Here is a 15,613-nt window from a genome sequence, read left to right on the forward strand (position 1 = left end):
GACCAATCTTCCCACCACTTCAGGCTTTTCAAGCACAGAACTGCTTACCCTGAACTGAGTTGGAGGAAAAGCCGCTGAGCATCTCACATGGCACTCACGTAGCTGCCCTATAGCCCAACACAAAAGCTGTGCATTTGCTCTTTGAAGAGCTTTTAGAGGCTGTTCAGAACTGCATTGGCTCACAGAGCTGATGGAAACCGGAGAAAAGATAGATAAAACCTGAGGTGTACAGTAAGTCTTATACAGTGAGACTATACATCATAAACTGGAATCATTAAGAAAGTATTGTGTAAATACTTCTGTGTAAATATATATGGATGCATATATATTTTTGTTTTCTGCAATACATAATTTAAATAGTTTGTTTGGGTTTTAATAAGCTTTGAAAAACCATTTATGTTATAAAGTGCTTCCGATCCTACAGCAATTCCAGATAGATGTGACATTGCCATGCCTCATTGAAAGTCTCAAGGCAAATCCAGGTAGGGAACATTTCTTCCTGTGATAGGCCTTGTAGTTTCATTTGACTCCACTTAAAAATTAAAGTGCCTTGACTTTTCTGTCTGGCTTTTCTGCAGTATTACATTGCTGCTGGCAAAGCTGCATACTTGAAATATCAGATTCTATTTAAATTAAGTTAAATTTTAAGCTGTGTTTTTTCATGTTTCTGTCTGCCTTATCCTAACTTTATTTGATTCTTCAATTTCTTTGAGAAAACCTAGTGGTCTTAAGAGATATTCTTCACTATTACAGTGGAACTCATTTATTCATCAAATGCTGGCCTCAGAAATCAGGGATGAACTCACTATTCACTCTTGTCCTTTCTTGATGCTTTCTTAGTGAGTTAGAAAACTTTCTCTTAAAATTGAACGTTTTCAGGTTTGGGATTAATTAGCAGGCATAAAAACAGCATTTAAGTCTAATGAAGGAAAACATATTAAATAGTGCTTAACACAGTGTCTAGCATGATAGGCACTTAACAATATTCATTCAGTTCCTCCTTTTCCTCTTTATGGAGATCAGACGCTCGGTTTGAATGCATATACTGTCAATCATCTGTTTTCTTTCCTGGATTGTTCTTGAATTTTTTTGAATGAGATTTATACAGTGGCAAAAGGTAGAGGTAGAAGGTTCTCACAATCACCAGCAAAGAAACGCATAATCCAGCTAGTAAAACCAAAGCAAGATGCAGAATTGGAAAGATGAAGCCAACTCTCTCTCTCTAGGCTGTAGGCAGCTACGTAAGTGGCTAGATTTCTGGTTATGCTTTCACCTGAGTAGTCCTTTATATAGAGACACAGGAAATGTTACATCTTTCTTAGATTGTTGGCCAGCTTCCTTTTTCAGTAATTGAAAAGAATCTTTTATCTGTTTGTAGATTTATTATTTTTAATATCTCAGGTCTTCAGTTTGCCATCCTTCTTTTATCTTTAAATTTGAGGCTTCCATTCTTACATATATTACCAAATAGGACTGGAAAATGAAGACTTCATCTTGCCTAAGCAAGAACAGAACTTACATTTATGATAGCAGACTGATTGATGCTTGCTTTTGTGGTACTACACAGCTGGTTGATTGGTGGTTGATATTTTTTGTTCCTGTATTTTGCTATATTTCAACATAGAACTGCCTACTGAATAAGAATGACAGCCAGGCATATCTCTTTCTTTGCTAATTGAGCTAGGCATTGATTCCTTATGTGAGCTTCCTATAGAAAACTCATTTATTCATTCAACTGTGTTACATGGCTCTCCACTCCCCACCCCCACCACGCATGCATACCACTCCAATGTTAGTGGCCAAAGGATAGGACAACACAGAACAGGTACTTGCTATAGAATAGCAAGTACCCTGTAGAACTTTATCGGAAGAATTACCTTTTATTCTGACTTATCTTCACACAAATAGTTCTACTCTATGAAGGGTGGAGCAGCAACAGTCTGCTGAGTATTTTTTTTATTTGGCCATATTATGGCTCCCAAGGTCATTGTTTTGATCTTGGATTTATACTTCATAGTCAATTGTGTTGCTGGTATTCATTTTTTCCCTGAAAACTTGGTAGAGCCTCTGTGCTCTCCAACACAATGATAATGAATAATGGGCAAGGTTTTAAAATAATCTCTTCTTAAAGACATTGTTCCAGTTCCATTTTAAGCTTTTTACACCAGTATCTTCACATTCATGAATTTAACAGACTTTAAATGTTTTTCTTTGCCTTTACTTTTTTTTTTTTTTTAAACATCTTTATTGGGGTATAATTGCTTTACAATGGTGTGTTAATTTCTGCTTTATAACAAAGTGAATCAGCTATACATATACATATGTTCCCATATGTCTTCTCTCTTGTGTCTCCCTCCCTCCCACTCTCCCCATCCCACCCTTCCAGGCTGTCACAAAGCACCGAGCTAATATCCCTGTGCCTTGCGGCTGCTTCCCCCCAGCTATCTACCTTACTACGTTTGTTAGTGTGTATATGTCCATGACTCTCTCTCGCCCTGTCAAAACTCACCCTTCCCCCTCCCCATATCCTCAAGTCCGTTCTCCAGTAGGTCTGCGTCTTTATTCCTATCTTACCCCTAGGTTCTTCATGACATTTTTTTTCCTTAAATTCCATATATATGTGTTAGCATACGGTATTTGTCTTTTTCTTTCTGACTTACTTCACTCTGTATGACAGACTCTAGGTCTATCCATCTCATTACAAATAGCTCAATTTCATTTCTTTTTATGCCTTTACTTTTTAAGTGTTTTCTGCCTCTAGGAATTGAGCCCCCATAAACTGGGAGAACGAATCATTAGATATTGCTGTGTCTTTGTATCCTTTAAGATCTGTCTCTGCCCCAGTAGCGAAACAAGAGTCTTTCTTTTTCTCCTTTTCTATAAGTCCTCTAAAAAATCCCTAGAAATCTCAATTTGTTACTGCCTCAAATTTAGTTTCAAGTAATCTACTTCTGTCGTCTGCTTCTAATTTTTGCAGAGTCAGGAATTTTAATGTAGTGACAGAGTTCTGGATCATCAAATTGTTTACTTTTTTGAACTCAGTTATTTTTAGTAAAGAAGATGAAGATCGTTTTCCACATTTTGGTGAGGGTTAATTTAAACCAGCCAGGACATTGCTTCTAATATATTTGAAGGACACTCTTAACTTTTTAAAATACCAAATTTGAAAATTCACAGCAGAAACACTTTGGAAGTCCTGAAAAATGGTAACAAGAATATGTGAGAAGTAGAAGCTTCTTGAAGGTAACTTGAGGATTCCATAAGCACTTGATTAGGGGTAGACCTGATAAATGAGCTTAATATTCTGACCACATTTAACCATACTTGTTACAAATTACTCTCAAAATATAGTAATTATTTATTTGGAGGGCAAAATGTTTTAATGTATGCACAGTATATTCCAGGCTCAACACTTATTTGAAAAGCTTTAACCTTTTTAACTATTAGAAAATACCATAGTAACTTGTTGGCCAGTGTCCAGCCTGTCCTTTGCATAGTCAGAAACTCAATTTTGTCAGTCTGCTAGATTTGATTAGCTACGGAGTACTGACTAGAACTCACAGGCTTCTAAGACACTGATGCATTGGAGAAGGTCAATTTATTAATTTACAATGAGAAACAACTGCCAGAAGGCCTAAATACTCATGCTCGCCTGACCAGCTCATTGTTTCCCTGTAGACAACCCACACGGGAAGCCAAATTATAATCAGAAGGTTGCTTGGTTAGCAAGGAATTGGAACAAAAGATTTCTGATTTGAATGTGTAGTGGCATCAAGCAAAGACAGCGTGATTCTTTCATCTTCACATAGAGATAACCCTGCCATGGGTGGTAATCCTCAGGATCCATTGACTGAGATGCTGTCTCCTGAGCAGTGCTTGAATTGAGCACTGTCTTCATTTTTCTTGTAAGACTGCTTCTGTATATTTCCATTGCTTTTAATAGACACATTCCTTCTGAAAAAGTTAGTATCTTCCATCAGGTTATATAGGAAGGTATTTCCGCCCTTAGAATTGTTTCTTTTTAATGAGAATCTGTTTATTTCTGTGCCGATCCAAGTGAGGACATACTCACTTCCCATTTCTCTGGAGAGCACCTCACTGTTACGTTCATGGATTTACTATAGGGACTCTTTTGGTTATTAGTCTAGAACTCCCCAGTTACCCCCAGAAAAATACAGAATTACTGTATTAGTTTCCTGGGGCTGCCATAACAAATTGCCACAAACTGGGTAACTTAAAATAACAGAAATTTTTTCTCTCACAAGAGGCTAGAAGTCTGAAATCAAGGTGTTAGCAAGGTTGGTTACTTTTGGAGGCTCTAAGGAAGAATCTGTTCCTCTTTCCATGCCTCTTTTCTAGTTTTTGGTGGTTGCCAGCAATCTTGTGCTTTTTGGCTTCCAGCTGCATCACTCCAGTTTCTGCCTCTGTCATCGCATGGAGCTTTTCCTACTTGCCTCTGTCCAGATTTCTCTCTTCTTTTAAGACAACAGTCGTGCTAGATTTAGGGCCTACTCTAAGCAGTATAGCCTCAGCTTAATTACATCTGCAAAGACCCTTTTTCCAATATCGACATATTTACAGGTTCCACATAGACTTGAATTTGGCAGGGGGCTGGGAGTGGGGGGACACTATTTAACCCATTACTGTAAAGAGCTCAGAAAAAAATATGGTTTGTCCCTTGACCTTACAGTGTTTATTTATTTATTCACCACTGTACTAGAATGAGTTACCTTTGATTATTCAAATACTATCTATTGTTCAAAGAATGATACATTCTTTTGATTCATTCTTTTGAAAAATATGTTTGCAAACCTTTTGTTTATAAGAATTTTAGAGCTGCAGTGACCTTTAGACATCACGTAGTTCAGTAATTCTCAGTTTTGGTCACATTAGAATCACCTTGGCAATTTTTAAAAATTCTAGTGCTCACCTGGCACCCCAGACTGATTAAATCATAATATCTAAATAGACTCAGGCAACAGCATAATTTTGAAAATCCCTCCAGGGTTAGCGGGATTACAATGTATAGTCAAGATTCAGAACCACTGATAACCTTTGTTTTGTAAATAAGGAAATAGGGACCTGGAATGATGAAGTGACTTCTCCAAAGCCTTAAAACTAGTTATTGGTAGCCCTGAGATAAGAGTTTATATCCTACGCCCCTCTTCAGCTCTTTCCTGCTGCCTCTCTTCCATTTAGGCAGAAGTTCTCTTCAAGTTAAGAAAAAGTATTACTATTAAAAAGTACTTCAAATGATCCATTTGGGATTTTAATTTGCAGTATCATACATAAAATTAATATATTACGAAACAGTTTTGGTGTTGTATGTGTGCTTTCTTTCTCTTTGAGGGGGAAAAATTGTTAATCCTTGGATGACTGTTTATTAAATTAAACTTGAAAAAAATTACAGAGGTTTCTAATTACATTTAAAATTTGGGAACATGTTGCCATTTATTGTATTTTTATTTTTAATATAATCTTTTACCCAGTTATAATGCATCCTGCTTTTTGCCTGTGGCTGCATCACAGTCCACCTCATAGATGAAATATTTTATTTAATAATTTCCTGAGATATTCAGCAATCTTCTTTTTCACTTGAGATATAATTTTTATGTAAGTTTTAATCTAATTTGTATATAACATTTTTCATATTTTATAAAAATGGAATCATATGATATGTACTTATTTGTATCTGGCTTCTTTTGTTCAACACTATATTTGTGAGCGTCATTTCATATTGTTGAAGGTAGTTATAGATTGTTTATTCTCTCAGATAGATACTATTCCCGTATGTAAATATACCATAATTTGTCCATTCTGCTGCCAATGGTATTTGGGTTGATTGTAGTTTGGGGTTGTTATGGATAATGCTGCTATGAGCATAGTTGTAAGTGTCTTTTGATGGACACAAGTGCTCATTTCTGTTGGGCCTATACTTAGGAGGGAAGTACTTGGCCATAAGGTACGCATGCACTCTGCTTTAGTTGATACTGCCAAGCAAATTTCTAAAATAGTTTTACCAGTTTATAATTCACCAGTGGCATATGAAAGTTTTCCTTGCTATACAACCTTACTGACACTTGGTATTTTCTGCCATTTTTTTTCATTTTAATTACTCTGATGGGTATAGTTGTATTGCAGTTTGGTTTTCATTTGTATTACCTTGAGACTAAAGAGGTTATCTTAAGCTCCTTTCCATGTGTTTATTGGCCATTTCTTGAAGTGCCTGTTTAAGTCTGCCCATTTTTCTGATAACCCCTTCTTTAAAAATAAAACATTAATATAAAAAATCTTGTAGACCAATACAGATTCTTACAGAGTCGAGCATGTGCACATGACTGTGAACAACTTCTAAGTCTTCGATGAGAGACCATAAAATTGCCTAAAATTGGGATTTTCTTGAAGAAGTATACAATTGCCTCAGGATTTACAGGTCTTAGCGCAGTGTTTCTTAATCGTTGTTGTGCATCAGAATCTCTAGTGGAGCAACACCAAAAAGACTGATGAAGTACATTGAGGGTGGGGCCCTGCACCTGGAGTTTTTAAAAACTTGGCAGATGATCGTGATGTCATCCCAAGCTGAAAACTACCTCAGAGGGAGACTTCACTTGGCATTGTTGCCAAGGAGAGTTATAGGAAAATAATGATCTTAAGAAGGAAAAAACCTCTTAGTTTCTGTTTTTAGCTTACTTATAAGTTTTGTTAAAATTTTTGTTTTCTTAATTACAAACAGACATTTTTGGCTATTAAGATAATCATGCAGTTGACAGTTACTGTGAAAATTTTAAATTTATAATTTTAAACTTTTTATCATAGAAAATTCCTGGTAGATTCAAAAGCAGAAAGAGGAGTATAACAAAACCATTGTACTCATTACCTAGCTTCTAAAATTATCAACACGTGACCAATCTTGTTTGATCTATTCCCGCTTATATTCCCTCCCCAGTCCTGGATTATTTTAAATGCAGACATATCACTTAATCTATAAATAAGCAGTATGTATCTCTAAAAAATAGTCATTTAAAAAAAAACCTGTAATACTACCATATCATTGTCACACCCCCCAAAAATGAATAGTGATTCCTTAATTTCATCAAATAGCCAGCGTTCCATTAAAAAACTTTTTTTACTGTTTACTTGTTTGAAGCAGGATCCAAATGAGGTTCGTTTATTTGCGATTGACATATCTTTTGAGCCGCTCTCTTAAAGTAGGGTTTCCTACCCTGTCTTGTTTTCTTGCTACTGCTGTTATTGAAGAAACCAGGTTGGTTGTCCTATTAGTTTCTCACAGTCTGGGTTTTGCATTCTTATGGTACTGTTCATATTGTCATGTATAGTTGTAGATGTTTATAATTCTGTAAAGAGAAGCTTACCCTCATGAATCACTTGGTGTCCTCCAGTCCTTATGTTGACATCTCTTCATTCTTTTTGGTCGCTTGAAGCTTATTCTGCAGTAGATTCCTCAGGAGGTGCTTGTGGGTGCATTATTCCCATATTCTGAAGAGCCTATCTGTTTATGAAGGTCAGTTTGGCTGTATGTAAAATCCACAGTTTACATTTTTTTTTGATTACCTTAAATATGTTACTCTATTGTTTTCTGGCAAAAAGCATTGTCAAAAAGTATGATGACGGGGCTTCCCTGGTGGCGCAGTGGTTGAGAGTCCGCCTGCCGATGCAGGGGACACGGGTTCGTGCCCCGGTCTGGGAGGATCCCCCATGCCGCGGAGCGGCTGGGCCCGTGAGCCATGGCCGCTGAGCCTGCGCGTCCGGAGCCTGTGCTCCGCAACGGGAGAGGCCACAACAGTGAGAAGCCCGCGTACCGCAAAAAAAAAAAAAAGTATAATGACAATCTGATTTTTTTTTTTTCTTTACTCAAGACTTGGTCTTTAAAAATCTGCATGATCAAATCTTTTTTTTTTAAGGGTTGAATGTCCTACATACACAGGATTTTCTTTAATATGAAGTTTCAAGCTGTCTTTTCTTTTAGGAGAGTTCTGTTAAATTAAGATTTTTGTATTCTATAGTATTGCTTTAGGTTTTTTTAGGGCCTGCCATTATAAGTATATCTTTGTTAATCTTCTTTGTCTATCAGTTTTTTTAAAAATTCACTTTATCTCTTCTTTCTTTTTTAAAATAACAGTGTTATTGAGGTACAGTTCATATACCATAAGAGTCACCATTTTATAGTGTACAATTCAGTGGTTTTTGGGTTTTATTAGAGCCATCCTTGTGGTATGAAATGATATCCCATTGTGGTTTTGATTTGCATTCCCCTGATGGAGAATGATGTTGGGCATCTTTTCAAGTGCTTATTTGTATTTGTAGATCTTCTTTGGAGGAATATCTATTAAAACTTTGCCCAAGTTTTAATTGGGTTATTTGCCTTTTTATTAAAATGTTGTAAGAGTTCTAGATACAAGTCCCACTTATCAGGTATATTATTTCCAAATATTTTTGCCTATTGTACAGGTTGTCTTTTCACTTTCTTGAGGGTATTATTTGAAGCATAATGGTATTTAATTTTGATTTAGCCCAATTTATCCTTTTTCTTGTCATTTGTGCTTTTGTTATCTAAGAAATCATTGTCAAGTCCAAAGTCACAATGATTTACGCCTATGCTTTCTCATAAGTTTTATAGTTTTACCTCTTATATTTAGATCTAAGATATATTTGAGTTAATTTCTGTATATGATGTGAGGAAGGAGGGGTCCAAGTTTGTTCTTTTGCATGTGCATATCCAGTTGTCCCAGCATCATTTGTTGAAAGGCTATTCTTTTCCCATTAGTTGTCATGACACATTTATTAAAGATCTGCCACAATAACTTTGTGTAAGATTTGAGTGAGATCCTTTTTTTGTTGGTTATTGTCTAGTAGTGAAATGAGTTTTTCTCTACATTTAAGAGGAAGGGAATGGCAAGGTTAGCTTTTCTGGTTTCATAGTCTAGGTTAAAGCTCTTCTGGGTTTTTTGCAAAGTGGGTATATATCCCTCCATCTTGTACTTTCTGAAATGTACCTTTTTCCGTTCCTCTCCACCACCTTTATCTGAACCTTCTCTTTGCTTTGTCCCTATTGTGCTGTATTCCACAACTTGGATTCCATTCCCGGCAGTTTCTTTTTGGTGAGACTGTCTTGAAAAGGGAGCTTTGATTTGTTAATTTTGCAAGTTTATCAGGCTCAGACTGCATCATTAGACCTTACTTATACCACACTGGAGTCTGCCTGCAATTATTTATAAATCGAATTCTGTTGAACTCCCTCCCAGTCTCTGCTCCTGCTCTCAGAGTGACCCCCACACTGTCCAGTGAGCACCCGCTGTGGACTGTGAGGCTCTCCTGTTCTATTCTCCAGCTGTCAGAAGCCCTCGTGCCTTCCCATACTTCTTCCCGCACAGATGTACTGTGCAGATCTCATAGTAGTCCAAGGTTTGTTTCCACCTGCTTACATTTGGAACTTTGTCTCCTGATTTTGTTGTAGGTGTTGTCTGTGAATCTTTGGTTTTGCTATCCTCATTGCTTTGTCCGGGTTTATGGGGAGATTTAGAGGAGATTGAAAAAGTACACTGCCATTGCTCCCATCTTTCCAGAATCCTCTCATTGAAATGTTTTTAAAGCACATTCTCTTCCTTTTTTTAAACAGTATGGTGTCTACAAGTTAAACAGAAAATGCAATCCAGTCATTGATTTTGTTTTTTAATTAATTTATTTAATTTATTTATTTTTGGCTGTGTTGGGTCTTTGTCGCTGCGCGCAGGCTTTCTCTAGTTGCAGTGAGCGGCAGGGGCTCTTCGTTGCGGTGCGCGGGCTTCTCATTGCGGTGGCTTCTCTTGTTACAGAGCATGGGCTCTAGGCGCATGGGCTTCAGTGGTTGTGGCTCGCAGGCTCTAGAGCACAGGCTCAGTAGTTGTGGCACATGGGCTTAGCTGCTTCGCAGCATGTGGGATCTTCCCGGGCCAATGATTGAACCCGTGTCCCCTGCATTAGCAGGCAGATTTTTAACCACTGCGCCACCAGGGAACCCCAGTCATTGATTCTTAGTTCATAACTCCAGGTAATTCTTTAGTGAAACAAATTATAGGAACTTTTTCTAGGCTGAGTTAAGTATCATAAAATGTTATCATACCTGTTGAATGTATGTCATATTTTGACTGTGCTAAAAATCAACTTTTCCCTTTCAGAATAACAAGCCTTTGTACTCATTTGAAGATAATTCAGACTATGTTTATGATGTTATGTGGTCACCCACCCACCCAGCCCTGTTTGCCTGTGTGGATGGCATGGGTAGGCTGGATTTGTGGAATCTCAATAATGACACAGAGGTGAGCAGGAAAATAACAAAAATTGCACTGAAAAATAGAAAATTGGAGATTTATTGAATAATTTGTGAAATTCCTTTTATCCCAAGAAATGTAAAAGGACTCTGTGATTGTAGCTTCATCACAAAGAAACCAAATAAGCTTTGTACCCTAAATAATAAACACCGTGCTGTGCAGAACTGAAGGGAGAAATATTGTTGCCAAGAGGACTGGGGCATTTCCTTTTACTTCTAAAAAGCACTATCCTGTCTCTAATGTCCTGACAAAGTCTCATTCATAAGGCAACTGGGATATTTTTGATTCATAGGCTAGAAAGCAGATAGTTTCAGATTGTTGACATATGTTAGCCTTAATTCTGAATTTCTAAATTTTCTCTTAGCCTTGATAGAATTGTGTATTATCCATAAATATTAGTCTTAGGCTGACTTATTTGAATGAAGCAAAACATATTTTGATGACTTGTTCCATGAAACACTGAAAACAGTGTTACTGTTACTATAAAATTAATACAGAAATCATCAAATTTCCTAACTGCTATACTAAAATGAGTTATTAGGAATGAAATTTAACTGCAGCTATTATTTATGTTTAACCAGGTTTATTTTTACCAATGTGGAGAGGCTTGAAATGTTCTTAGAGTTCTGTATTGCTTGTGGTGGTAAGAAGTAATGTTAGCAGTTCTGCCAATAAAAGTTTTTGAGGAGAAAGTCTCTTGGTGCCTTCCCCCACAGCCCACTCTTTCCCACATCTCTTCATATTTCTAGTGGCAAGTGTCCAAAATCCCTTGAAGTAAATTAGTTGGTTATACAGGACAAGGAAATTATATACTGGAAATGTAAGAATTTTAACACTGTGCTAACTCGTGCTATAGTAGTTTGAAGAGGAACATTAAGATACTGCTAGGGAAAGGTATTGACTGGCTAGATGACTGGACTTGATTATACATTTCTAGTTACTTCGAATGAGACCAATTTTTTTTCTTAATTTGGATTTTGGTGTTAGACATTTGTGGTCACAGTAAAATTTGGATCTTTTCTGTAATTTGCTAACACATAGAAAATATCTAAGTTATAATTTTTCTCTTAGAACAATTTTGGCACTCTAGAAGTTTAAATTAATCATTTGAGGATGACTTGTGTCAAATAGTAGGATTATTTTTAATCAGATTTCAAAAATTTAAAAATTATTGTGATACTGTTCTGAGTCAAACATTGAAGGTTTGCTCCATGCGTGGCAAATAATTTCTTTTTCCTTAGCACAGCAGAGGGTACAGTCAGATTCCAGGGGATGGTGCCACTGTGTTGGTGACATCATCCTGCCCTGCTCCAGACAGTTCATGGGAACAGGGACTTTGGAAGACCCCTACTGCATCTTTAGTATGAACTGTTTCTGGCAACTGTGGATCAAATCACAGGTTTTAGCTAACAGAGATGCAAGCTACAAAAGTAATTCCTGGCCTCTAAAATTGAACCATAATCTGTTTATGAGGGCTTTTGAGATGTTTCTTTAAGTGAGGTTTTGGCCATCTGTTTTCAAATGGCTTGACTTCTTAAAGAAGTTAAAACAACAAAGAATCCTTTATTAAAGAGAAGATCTTTCAAAATGATGTATCCAGTCATGTGAAAATTTCTTATATAAGGACTTAAGTTATTTTCCCAAACCATTTTCAAGGATTGACTATAATGCCCTTCAGAATGTATCACTGAACAGGAAGAGAGTCGGGAAAATTCTTTATTTTCATCTTTGTTTTTAAAAATGTAGCCAGATTGGAAGAAAGAAGAATTAGTTTTACATGTTTATAGAAATCCTGATGAAACTTTTAACACTGCACTATATTTTAAATGACTTTAGGTGCCAACTGCCAGCATTTCTGTGGAGGGTAATCCTGCTCTTAATCGTGTAAGATGGACCCATTCTGGAAGAGAGATTGCCGTGGGTGATTCTGAAGGACAGATTGTTATATATGATGTGGGAGAGGTATGAGGCTCACTGCCTGTAATTTTGACACATCTATTTAGCTTTCACAGCATTGCGGTGGCAGTATCTTTGTGGCTAAAACTAGTCTTTGAAGTTCATGAATTGATAAAACTTACTTTTCACTATAGAAGCAACTCTTGAAATTAATTTTCTTTCTAAACTGAATGTCCTGTGTCCCCATGCAGCAGATTTGGAGGGTAGTATCATATGTTGGAAGTACTTCAAGCATGCGTTGCTGGAAATTAGAAATTCTTCAGGCAGAAGAAATTCAGAGTTATAGTTGGGTTTTGGGGCTTTACAGAATTGTTATTGAGATAAGATTTTATTTTTCTGTATTCATAGATTTCTTTGGGCCAGGTAGTGGAAATCAAAAGTAGTATCTTTTAAGAGTTATCTGATGACTATGTGAAATGTCAATCTTGACTCCTTGAGCCTTGTTGCAAAGCCATTATTATTGAACCCGACAGGATGACTTGTAGCTCTCTCATCTTTACTGTTTGGGCTGACTGTACACGATGCTCAGGAGTGATTTCCTCATGTTTTAGTCCTGGCTAGCACCTTATTCACTCTTTCTTTTGCTATGCCTTATGATTCCCCATTCTCTCTGGAAACCCCACAGCCTCTAGCAATTAGATCTGGAGGGAGGTAGAGTGAATCATTTAGAACAGCCAGTTGAACTGTCTGCACAGATGGAACTACTCTGTATCTGCACTATCCACCGTGGTAGCCACTGGCCACATTTGGCTATTGACACTTAAAATGTGGCTAGAACAACTGAAGAACTGAATTTTTTATTTTATTTAATTTTAAGTAATTTAAATGTAAATAGTCACATTTGTCTGGTAGCTACCATATTGGTTATCACTGTCCAATCTAGTCTCAAGTCATACGGTAGATTTAGAAGCAGGCACATCCATTTGCCACACTGAATGTTTTGTGCCCTAATGTGGCATGCCAGATTCCTCAAATATTATAATGACAGCTGTCGAAAATTTTTGGTTATTGGACTGCTTTAGTGAGGCAAAAGCATCACAAGCCTCCTTTCCCCTTTTGCTATTGGTACATCACTAAAGTGGTAAGAAGTAGCATACCTTTTGATGAAGATGGATTAAGATATCAGGAAAGGTTATCTTAGGTTCCAAACAAAAATAAACACTTACAAGAAACCAGATCTTATGAACCATGCTTCACAAATTATTTTATACTAGGAATGGTGCAAGAAGTAAAAATCTTTCAGGACTTCCTGCCCACCAGCAAAATCCATGAGATAGTGCATAGGAGTTATATTTACAGAGCATTGTTGTCCTTCTCTCTTGCACGGATGATGATAATAGCAAAATCATTTCTGAGGCTGTCACAACACACTTTCCAAACACTATCTTTTGTTTTGAAATGTTATAAATCACTGGTATAGTCTCTGTAATTATGGAAAGGCCATTCAGGTCAATTATTACTTTTTAATCGGAAAAGTATTTGAAAACACTGAATAATAGTAGGTCAGATGATCTTTTATTTCAGTGTACATAAAACATTGTATTTCTTTTAACAGCAGATTGCTGTCCCCCGAAATGATGAATGGGCACGGTTTGGCCGAACACTTGCAGAAATTAACGCAAACCGAGCGGATGCAGAGGAGGAAGCAGCTGCCCGAATACCTGCTTAGCTCCTGAAAAGGGAATATGTAGCCGTAGTGGATTTGGGGAAGACTCTTAAGTAGATCCTAGAACTATTTGCATGCTTCAGTCTAAATGATAATTAAAAGGAAATTTCGTGGATTAAACTGTGGATTTAATGCAGCAAGCAAATCTTACAAAGTCCTTTTTTATATAACATGCATCTTGTTTTGGATTTGTGTCATTTTTAATGCAGCTGATTGACTTTACAGAATGCACCCTTTTCTGAATTCTTATACACAAGTGTATATTTGGTATTCTTTTGAAGTCTTTTCAGCTTATAACACTATATACAGTTATTTCTAAAGCACAGATTAAGTAAGTTCTACATATTTTTAAATAATCACAATTCCCTGTTATACTGATAATGTTCTCACTAACCATAATATGTAGGAACATTGTTTATTCTTAGCCATAGCATGAATGCATCTATACAGTTCCATTCTGATATTCTTTTTTTTCTTTATAATTCATGTGATAACAATCTATAAATAAACACAAATATGCTTTAACTTTTCAAATTTTCATTTTGATTTACTCCTTGCAATTAAAATTTTATTAAATTCTGCTGCTTTTATAAAGTATCTTTTTTTTATCTCTTTCTTTAAGCTCCTGTTGTAAGCAGCCACCTCAAACCTCATAAAGCTTTGTGCCTTAAATATACCATATAGTATACTGTAGATCTCCCAGTGCATTATGAGCTGATGTCTAGATAATCGATGTCAGTGACAAAATTTTTCCTAGGTTAATTTTTGTTTTAATCCCTTTTTTCTTTCCATCTAAGATAATTTAAAGGATAAACAGAAAGCTGCCTATTATTTTCACTGATTGAGATTATATGTGAGCCCTCTAAGACTGAAACCTCCTTTGAGAGAAATTGATTTTGTGGTTGCAGTAGCCATGAAGGAAAGTGCTCAAATGAATTTTGTCATTGAATCAACTCCACATCTTGAGATCTGTTACTACAACCCTATCTATAAGCCTGAAAGGTAAGTGGCAGATATCTAAGAATTTGTATTGCAGTCAACATGTTTCAGGACTAGAGAAAAGGATTTATGCTCAGATACTGAGTTTATCCACTTTAAATTGTCCATTTCCTTGATCCTGACCTTTTGTCGTTCCAAAATTTAACTGTCATTTATTCAACAACATGAACTAGGAAGGAAGAGTAGATGCCAGATTTTGAACATTTTTGTTTGGTTTGATTTTCTTAAACTAACAAAGATCTGTTGGGAAGTGAATTTTTAAGTAATTTATTCTTAACTATGAGTATTGTATAGTGTGAGGAATAATTGACCTGGAATATTAGACCCAAATTCTAATTCTAGCTCTGGCACTCATGGGAAGTGTGATTTTAGCCAACCAAGTCTTTCCATCTGACTTCTTTATTATCTAGGAATTAAGTTAGGATTAGATGATTTCTAAATTTCCTTCCAGCTCTAAAATTATTGATTGTAATTACTTCAGGCAGTTCTCTATTTTTATATATTCAGTTTTCATAAGTTGACACCTCATAATTGCCTATTATATACCAAAGATTTTTTTTAATATCAGCAGGCAAATAAATAAGTTATCTCATGGTGGTAATGTCTGTGAGTCAAAAGTTCAATTTAGCAGGGTCACACTGTCTTAGTATAGAATTCATGTAAT

At 36.3% G+C, this 15,613-nt stretch overlaps 1 protein-coding gene across 3 annotated transcripts in view; it reads left to right on the forward strand.

Moving 5' to 3' along the window:
- Nucleotides 1-14,480, forward strand: part of DYNC1I2 (dynein cytoplasmic 1 intermediate chain 2) — a 50,752-nt gene extending 36,272 nt beyond the window's left edge. For 2 of the 3 annotated variants that reach the window (XM_065880570.1, XM_065880571.1), the window contains 3 exons: nt 10,176-10,316; nt 12,165-12,290; nt 13,840-14,480. In XM_065880570.1, the coding sequence (XP_065736642.1) occupies nt 10,176-10,316; nt 12,165-12,290; nt 13,840-13,953 (381 nt within the window). In that variant the 3' untranslated portion in view covers nt 13,954-14,480. The remainder of the gene's footprint in view (nt 1-10,175; nt 10,317-12,164; nt 12,291-13,839) is intronic. The other variant, XM_065880569.1, reaches the window with a different exon arrangement.
- The last annotated feature ends 1,133 nt before the right edge of the window (nt 14,481-15,613 follow it).

This window comes from Phocoena phocoena, chromosome 7, assembly GCF_963924675.1.
Source record: "Phocoena phocoena chromosome 7, mPhoPho1.1, whole genome shotgun sequence".
Taxonomy (NCBI): domain Eukaryota; kingdom Metazoa; phylum Chordata; class Mammalia; order Artiodactyla; family Phocoenidae; genus Phocoena; species Phocoena phocoena.